The sequence below is a fragment of the Solanum dulcamara genome, chromosome 4 (genome assembly GCF_947179165.1).
Source record: "Solanum dulcamara chromosome 4, daSolDulc1.2, whole genome shotgun sequence".
Taxonomy (NCBI): domain Eukaryota; kingdom Viridiplantae; phylum Streptophyta; class Magnoliopsida; order Solanales; family Solanaceae; genus Solanum; species Solanum dulcamara.
The window spans coordinates 80,896,946-80,906,391 of NC_077240.1; the positions used below are offsets into that span (position 1 = coordinate 80,896,946).

Genomic DNA, 9,446 nt, shown 5'->3' on the forward strand with positions numbered 1-9,446 from the left:
TTTTCCACTTGGCCCTCGTGCTTTCTCAAAATTCACCATTGACTTTCTCTGTATCTCTTCTTCCACTGCTTCGGAGGTTTTGGTAAATAATTTTTCACTATTAAATTATTGAGGTGAAAGATTTAAAAGTAAATTGATAGGTGTAAATGAGTAATTTACTATTTTAATCTATGTATAACTAATTCTTTTACCCCGCATAAAATTATACATAGATTTTCTCATACGTTATGTGAGTATTAGTTATGTAGAATTACAAAAATACAATCAAACACCGTATGAAATCAATACAAGAATAACTTTTATACAACATTTGAAAACACACCAATCAAACATTGTATACATTTAAAACATGAAAACCAAACATGATATAAAATTAATACATGAATAACCAAGTTATTCATGTATTAACTTTGCCAAACGGCCCCTAAGTGTATTAAAGTCTCTGATAAATATATTATCCATGAATAGAACTTGTCTTATATATCTTTTATAAATTGATCTCTATAATATGTATTATAAGTGTTCAGTGAAAAAAAATTGTTATTGCTATAGATGATTATATTTTCTTAATATATCATATCTATGTAAGTTTTCCATTTTTAAAAAGGTGGGTCGTACGGAAAATAGGCCCACACAACCGAATTACCATCGAGGATATATATATATATAGCAGTGAAATGAATATGATTCCTCAACCATAATAAGGGAAGTTTTTTTAATATTATAAACCACGAAGAAGATTAATGTGATAGAGCGAAAACAAGGAGAGGTCTCTGAAATTATTTCTAAAATAAAATCATATAAAACACTTCCTCATTTTAATAAATATTTTACCGTCATACCCAGAATAATTGAACAAACTTAACATTAAACATGAATAAATACAAAACCAATAGTCTAACGATAAGTGAAATTGCTAAATATCGATTGGAACTTGAATAAATTCAACACTTCTTTCCTTTTTTTCTTTAAACAAAGCAACAAACAGCACAACTCTATGTATACAAAGTCAAAAGTTGACCTGAACAAGTAGAAAAGGGAAACTGCTGCATCTTTTAGGAATTTGATTTACCCCTGCAACAAAAAAGTAGTAAACAAGAATAATGTCAACTACAATTATTTTTTTTTTTAAAAAAATAAAATTAGCTTACAAAGCATCATAACAAAAATAAAATAAAATAGTGGTGTGCACAAAGTATGCTATGTTTTTTATAGCCTAATTTTTTCCAATTCCTTCATTTCGTAATTCCTTCATTTCGTTCTACTTAGGTGGAGTAATCCAAACTCTCGATCGATTACAAAAATGCGAATAACAGTAGTTGATTCCATTCACGAAGCCATAACCTTTTTACAAACCTCAAAGAGGTATGTAATTTAACATTCTATCTTGTCCTAAATATCAAAGAATGATTGATGTAAGAATCTAAACCAACCCTTAACCTAAAGGTTATAGGAAGACAACCTTTGATCATACAAAAATAAAATAATTTTACTGTTGCTCCAAAATTCTCCTCGTTAACAAATAAGATAGGTAATTAGGTACCTATGTTTCTTGGATTGCTTTTCCTTTGCCATTTGTTCAAAAAGGCTACCATCATACACACTCCTTATTGTCTCTTTAGGTAACAAGCCATGTTCATCTTTGCACAAGAGATAAAGTATTTTCCACTCTGATTTAGCTGCAATGCTGCATAATCCAACAAAAATAAAAAATAAAAAATTAAGAGGTAACGTAAATATTGCAAATTAAAGAGAAGGGTTCATCGTTTAAGTCTGCATTTCACGTTTTTCAGGACCTTAATCCAACCTCTTAGTCTCAAAAACTTCAACATGGATCGATGGATATATAAATGTTGTACATCTGTTAGCAAATAAGTATTTCGTATATATATAGCAAGACTATTGATACACGACGACGATGATTTATTTATTGCAAATTAATTAATAAAACTTAAAACAGAGAAAGAGTATTACTGTCCAGCAAAGTCCTTGGGTTGCTTGTTTGCCTTGAGCAATTCATCTAATTCCTCACCGGTTAAGGCATTGGCGTTTGTTCGTCCATGTTTCTTGAATAACTCCTCGAATTTTTCAGGAACGAACCTTCGAAATATGAAGGAAGATTTAATTTATATAAATTGATAGTACAAGTTATTTTTATATCGACAATGCTTGAACTATAACATGTTGTCTATCTTATTTTTCAGGTAACCTAGCTATTTCTACTCACCATTGGTAATAACATATATAGTTATCCTTCAAGTGATGCAACATTATAAAAACTCATGTGTGTATATATATACTATCATGGTATAGACGTTAAACTCATTACTTCCCCATGCATCCACTAGTAATGTCACGATGTTGCAGGAATCTAACACCCCAACACACCGAATCCAATCAACTAACAGAAGGATGAACAATATAACATAAGATAAAGAAACAAACATAGGATAAATCAAGAAATTGAAATAAATCTGAAACGAGTTGTTACTTAAGTACTCAATCTTAAAAAATATTTCATGAAGTAAAAATTATAAAGGCCATATAAGGAGACCAAGTCTCTTGTCAGGTTGTTTACATTATTTATTTTCTCGTAACTTGTTCCACTTATTACGTGTAGATATCCGTTAAGTGACATGATTATATAAAATTTCTTTACACTATCAATGTATAATAACTATAATATTAGCATATTACCTTCCTTCAGTATCATAGATGTCACTATCACTCCCATGTTTGGCAAATTTGATGTTCTTCACCTCAATAGGAAATAGTGGAGATGGCCACTTCCCCTGTACATAAGCATATATGCATATTAATCTTATAGCACTTTTCTTTTTCTGGTTAAAAGTTAAAATCTTATAGCATAAACTTACACGTTAATCTTATAGCATTTTTTTGGTTAAATGTTAAAATCTATAGCGTAAACTTGCACATCAAAGTCATCTTGATGGCCCAATATGTAATTAAACAATTATTTTCTTATTCAATTTACAATTTATCTCGAATTAGTACAAGATTTTAATCTTTCGATCTATAAATTATATGCAAAAAAAATATAGTTTATCAATATTAAAGTAGCTTCCCTTAACTTATGCCCACGTCAATTCTAACAATTAAGCAAAATAAATAAATAAATAAAAACTCCCCCCCCCCCCTTTCTCCTATCCTTGTCCAACCAAAAAATGCCATTAAAAGACCATATATAATATGTAATCATGTGTACTCAAAGCTTATGTTGACCCCTTGAACACAAAAAACAAAAAGGCATATATCTAGTCATGTTAGATGTTGGAATATCTAATATTTCATCTAGCTAGGTACATACTTGTCACCAGGTAAGGATTTTCCCATAGCGAATCAATGCGATATTTATATTATAAAATATAATTTTTCGACCACCTCATTCCACCAAACAAGTTCACTCAAAAAGACCTCATGGTGAAAAATAATTTTTCATTAAAATACTTCATAATTCAATCAAAATATCTATAAAAATAGCTATGTTACGTCTCAATCTATATGATGTGCTTTTCTTTTTTATCTGTCTTAAAAAAATACATTGCTACTAAACAAAGGGAGTATTAAATTCTAAGGTGGACTAAAATTTTGACTAAAGTCATTAATTAATAAATTTATTCTAAGAATAAAATGATATTAAAGAGAGAAAATAAAGAAGGTAATTTACAGGTCGAGTTTTGCCACTGAGCCCAATATTAATGAGAAGGGAAGCAACTGTTGAGAGGAGAACACCACTGCCAATTTTTCTAAAACCTGATTAAAAAATTAAAAAAATTAAATGATAATGAAAAATCTCAAAAAGGAAAAAACAGAAATACCAAATCAAATAAATAAGTGACTTAGTGAGATAAGAATTTGCATTAATTAATCATAATTAAGTAAAAAAATATACATACAAACAGTATTTATTTATTTGATCTAAATACCCCATACAAATAAAAATGTTATGATTAAACCATAAAGTAAGAGTGTGTATTGATGCACTATAATTATTTGTTACAAGTGCACATGAATAAGGTGTGACAAAATTTAAACAAGCACGAAATTAATAAAAGAAGATAAACATTTTGAAACATGTGCACTTAAATATTTTATATCATTTGTGTATAATAATAATAACAATAATCTAAAAAATTTCAAACTAATATTTTTCCAAATATAAAATTTGTCTTAATTGACAAAAAACTCGATGAATTTAGCAAATCGTTTTAGAAGGCACCTTTATAAGTTTCCCATGGGTAAATGACACCATCTTTGTTAATATCAAAGAACATAACATGTTTTTCCAAAGGTGTTGGCTCTTCTTTCTTCTCAATTCCTGCATATTTAATTCCAAGAACCACAAACTTAAACAAACAAGAAATATAATTAAATTACAAAAAAAAGATTAGTTAAAAAAATAATCCAAAAATTGCATACCCTCTTCATCAAAACTGCAGGAGGAAGAAGCCATGTGAAAGGAAATATTGTGAACACAAGATGAACAACAAATAGAGAAAAATCTGAATCCCAAATTTACTGATAAATATATATATATATATATATATATATATATATATATATGTAAAGAAAAAAAAGGTGAAGATTTAAAGCATTAGACGTGGATTTAGAGAATATAATAAATTGGGGTTTTGCTTTTTAATATTTTCTTTTTTATTCTTTGTGTTCTGTTTGATTCCCAAGACAAATGTCTAAAATATATAGTTGTGAACATGCAAAGTGTGTGTAGGTGGCAGTTTCAAAGGAATTGTGAAGTTTGCTTAGTGTTTTCACACAAAAGCACTAGCCTTCCCCACCCCACCCCCTCCCACCCCGTACCCTAAAAAAAACTTGGATAAAGATGCTTTAACTTTTTTAGAAAATCAAATTGTTCAAAATATTACAAATTGCGTTGCGTATCGATTCAATTTTAAAATTTGTCAATTTAATTTATTGTTTATCAATTTAAAGACATACCAAATTATTATAAAATTATTAAGATATTAACTTATTGATTATCAATTTATCAGTTATTGATTATTATTGGTGAAATCGTTAAGATTTGATACCAAAAAAAATTGAAAATCACTTAGAAACAAAGTGACAAACCAAATGAATCACGCACATTAATTGATAAATTGTATCTTGTTCAAAAAAAAATATAAAACAATGTATAATAACCAAAAAATTGAGATAATAAAAAATAAAAATATAAAAACTAAACCCTAAATTGTGTCTTGCTCGAAAATAAATATAAAAGATTGTTATCTGTAAAAGGTTTTCGAAGAAAAACAATTGGTTTAAGAAGATCAAAGAGAAGGATAATAAAAATTGTAGATTGTTAGGCTTTCGAAGAAGAATACAGACAATATTTTAGGAAAATTTCATATCGACAAATTAAATAGAGAAAAAGTACGCTATATAAATTAGAACACAAATTTACAAGATAGGTGCTTTTTTTTAATAACGTAACTCAAGAAATAAAATTGTAAAAGTTTGTTGGATTAAAGCCGATAAGAAAAGCAATTAAAATAATATTTATGTACAATATCATATAAAAATGTAAAAAATATCAAAACCATATCCACAAGCAACGGTTCCCACAGCATAAAGACATCTAATGATTAGGGAGATATTAGTTCCTTCTTCCCTATTTGAACTTCATTTATATATATATATATATATTTGATTGGTTAAAAGTATATTTTTAAAAAGATATATTTTTATAGCAATTTCAAGTTGATATATAATATTAAATAAGTTTATTTAAATATTTATAGATATTTAATAATATTTTAATGCATATAGGGTAATTAAAAGTTATTATGCTCCATAAATCCATATTTTATTTCAGCGCCGCCTCACTCTTATCTCATAATGTTTGTCCAATATAAATATATACTTTTATATATAATATATTGAACACTAATTATTTTTTGTAATAACGTTTTTGTAGAATTTTCTTTTATTTTCCAAACACACCCTAATTCTAATTATTTCCTCCTTTTTCTTTTCATAAATAGCTAGTAACGTTTTACCTTCTAAAAAAAATAAGTTACAGTAAAAAAATGGATGCTTCAAATTTTTCTTTCTTTTTTTACTTTTATTTTCTTGTGTGGCTTAAAAGACATTATAGTTAGTTTACAAGAAGTAGAAGCAACGAGGGGATATAATAATAGCGTGGAGGTTAAAGCATGATTCCCATGAAATGAAAAAAAACAAAACAAAACAAAAGAAGGATTGTTTGCTTTGAGAGTAAATTAAGTATAACGGAAAAACAAACAAATAAAAAACAATAATTTGGATATGTATGCCACCGCCATTTTAGGCTTTTGGCTTTAGCTTTTATTAGGAGTGTGCATTGATGGGTTCGATTATGTATTATTATTTTAATTTATTAATTTATTATTTTTGAAAAGGCTAAATTAATTATTAATAAGATATTTTTTTATCAATTTTTAAGTAGATAATGTTAAGCTTATTTTCTAACTGTCAAGTCTTTAAAAGTGAATTAGGAAGTGGTACCTGGCACACCAGTTTGTTGGTTTACACAACTCATGTTTATCCTTGATTGGAATCTCACAGAATGATGTGGGAGTGGCCTCCGGAGTTTACAAGATGAGAGAAGCGAGAGTGAGATGATTTGAACATGTAAAAAGGAGATGTGCAGATGCTGTCAGTGAGGAGGTGAGAGAAGTTTGTTATAATAGGTACGGGAAGAGGTAGAGGTAGGTCGAAGAAATATTGGAGAAAAGTGATTAGACATGACATGACACAACATCAGATTACCGAAGATATGATCTTAGATAGGAGGGTGTTGAAGATGCATACATACTAGGGTAGAAGGTTAGTAGGTAATGGAGGATTGTATTGCAGTATAATATATTTGGTAGTTATTTGATAATATTTGGTAGCATATTTGTAAGGAAATAATTAGTTAATGTTAAAAAAGGGTGATCTTGTGTATATCTTCTTGACTATAAGTTCAAATTAATAATCCCAGAGATTGGCTTGTTGAATGTTGTAGCAATGGCTGATGTAGAGGCATAATGATGATGATAGGATACATGTAAATCCAAGTTAGAGGAAGTACTGTTGGGCTCACTCTGTAATAATTTGGACAAAACTTGGCACGTTATGAGTTTCTTCAACACTTTGTTGATTATTTTCTATTGGAACATAACTTGAAACATTATGAGTTTCTTGGACACTTTGTTGATTATTTTCAAAAGCATGATGATTGTCCTCTATTTTTTCAAGACTAAGATTGAAAACACTTGATTTCTTGCGATATTTTCTCTCATTGGAATTAGCATCCAATAATCTCATGAAGTACTTCTGAGCATGACTAGCAACCTGTGTTGATGTTCTGCTAGGCACGAAATCCTTAGCAATCTTAGCCCAATTGCCTTTCCCATGAAAATCCAATTCCTTCAAGAATGCTAAGTGTTCATCTTTGTCCATGAATTTCCTTTCTTGATTCTTCTTTCCATGCTATCTTTTTTAGGCATTGCAAATCTCCACACCAAATAATTTGATGCTTTTGCATTTCTCACTACACGTTCTTTGATTATGCCCATTTCGACCACAAAGCCTACCAATATGCTACCAAATATTAAGGAAAACTAATTATTTCCTTACAAATATGCTACCAAATATTATCAAATAACTACCAAATATATTATACTGCAATAGATTGTGTTGCTTTTCTAGGAATTCAGCTTGTTGGTGTGTGTCGTTGTATTAGCTGTTTCATTGTAGTTCTTGATTTTGATATCTCTCATCATATGTGGTTTATTGTGTTGCTATTATCACATTATCTTTTTGTTCTTATTCCTTCATTATATTCTTTGCACTGCTTTCTTCGTTAGTTGCTATACTTTTTCCTATACTGTATACTTCTTCTTTGTATTTGGATTTAATGCACTTGAGTCGAGGATCTGTTGAAAATTATCTATCTCTATTTCCACAAAGTAATAATAAAGTATGCGTACACTCTACTCTCCCCATACTTCATTTATGAAACTACACTGGCTATATATTATAAACCAAAGACCAACTTGTCTCTATTTATCAATCTCATTATATCCAGTGAATATCAACCAAGAATCTTTGTCCTCAATGACCATAACATTGATAAAAGGTTACATCAAAGTTGTTCCTTCTCTTTTTTCTATTATCCAACATGGTGTTGAAAGACAAGATGAGATTACTGCATTAAGTCAAAGGTCCAATTATTTTATAAAACCATTATATACTTATTTTTTTTATTAAAAAAAAAGATAATATTCAACTTGCATATATTTCGACTTTTAACTATATTAAAATATAATAAAAAAATGATAATATTCAACTTGCATGTATTTCGACTTCTAACTATGTTAAAGTACTTGATAAGGCATGTGTTTATAAGCCAAAATTAAGTAGTTATAAGTTGGTCACTTAAACTTACAGCTTTTAAATTTGTAAACACTTTTAATTTGACAGAAACTTTTATTATTTTATTTTTGATATTATTTTTTCTTGTAATTTTCAAAATATTTCTTTTCCAAGATAAAACCACTAACTACCTTTTCATTACTTTTTCGTTGTTTTGTCCCTCTCCTCGTAGAGATATTATTTGATTACTTTATTTGAAAATAATTTTAAGACAATTTTTATCATTTGAATTTTTATCAACACTTTTTAACAAATATATTATTATTATTTATTATTAATTTCAACACTCATATCAAAACATGCTCTGAAATAAAAATACTTTACAACACTTAATATTTATCGATTGTTTGTACAATTGTACTCAACTAAGCCAAATTGACACTTTAATCTTTTTCTTTTATATATTGAATATAGTTCAACTTCATTTATACTTAGCTCGACTGATATATACAACATGGTGTCTAGGATTACTAATCCTACTACTATGGTTAGCTTAGGCGATTAAGGTCTAAGATGGATGGGATGCAAGTAGATGTTCACTACAAAAACAATGCTCAATTTGTGATAGTTAATTTGTGGGAGTTTTAAGAAATTCCATCATTAGTTAATTTTGTGACATTTATTCTAACTCCCACAATATAAATCTTTTTGTGATGGTTTTATTATGGAGGTTAGAAAATCACCACAATTTAGTATAGTTTGTTGTAATTACCAACCCCCCAAAATTTATTAAATTCACTAATATATATATCCAAATATAGTTAATTTTTATTTGCATTTAAACTTTATTTAAGTCTTTGTAATACTAGTTAATTTTACGGTAAAATATTTTAATTATTAGTTACTAGTTATTTAGTTAATATAAAATAGGGAAAACTAAAAATAAAAGTTTGTTCTATGCACAAAAAAATATTCTCTCATTTTTCATTTGGATCCAAATCCAACCAAAATTTTATTACATTTCCCTCCAAAATATTAAAAATTGTCAAAAATCAAAATTTCCCCTA

General features: G+C 28.1%; 2 protein-coding genes across 4 annotated transcripts; both read right to left on the minus strand.

The window, feature by feature from the left end:
* LOC129885199 (probable peroxygenase 4) lies at nt 1–4,541 on the minus strand. 3 transcript variants are annotated; one of them, XM_055959395.1, is made up of 8 exons: nt 4,441–4,541; nt 4,241–4,339; nt 3,689–3,774; nt 2,698–2,792; nt 1,975–2,100; nt 1,544–1,687; nt 1,022–1,074; nt 1–65 (listed from the first exon to the last, which is right to left on the minus strand). In XM_055959395.1, the coding sequence occupies exons 1-7, from the start codon at nt 4,472–4,474 to the stop codon at nt 1,056–1,058; spliced, it is 603 nt and encodes a 200-aa protein (XP_055815370.1). In that variant the 5' UTR covers nt 4,475–4,541; the 3' UTR covers nt 1–65; nt 1,022–1,055. The 3 variants fall into 3 exon arrangements, with proteins under 3 accessions (XP_055815370.1, XP_055815372.1, XP_055815371.1); XM_055959397.1 differs by having other exon boundaries at nt 10–97; XM_055959396.1 differs by lacking the exon at nt 1–65 and having other exon boundaries at nt 840–1,074.
* A 2,560-nt stretch (nt 4,542–7,101) lies between these two features.
* On the minus strand, nt 7,102–7,464 carry LOC129884423 (probable transcription factor At5g61620). The gene has a single exon (XM_055958722.1). The coding sequence runs from the start codon at nt 7,462–7,464 to the stop codon at nt 7,102–7,104; it is 363 nt and encodes a 120-aa protein (XP_055814697.1).
* Between the last annotated feature and the right edge of the window lie 1,982 nt (nt 7,465–9,446).

What these genes read in the sequence shown, in the direction of transcription:
- LOC129885199 (XM_055959395.1), bottom strand. Translation starts at nt 4,474, where the DNA reads ATGGCTTCTTCCTCCTGCAGTTTTGATGAAGAGG. An exon ending in CCCATGGGAAACTTATAAAG is followed by an intron (nt 3,775 to 4,240) that starts GTGCCTTCTAAA and finishes TTTTTTAATCAG; the next exon opens with GTTTTAGAAAAATTGGCAGT. An exon ending in ATCTATGATACTGAAGGAAG is followed by an intron (nt 2,101 to 2,697) that starts GTAATATGCTAA and finishes CATATTTCGAAG; the next exon opens with GTTCGTTCCTGAAAAATTCG.
- LOC129884423 (XM_055958722.1), bottom strand. Translation starts at nt 7,464, where the DNA reads ATGGACAAAGATGAACACTTAGCATTCTTGAAGGAATTGGATTTTCAT.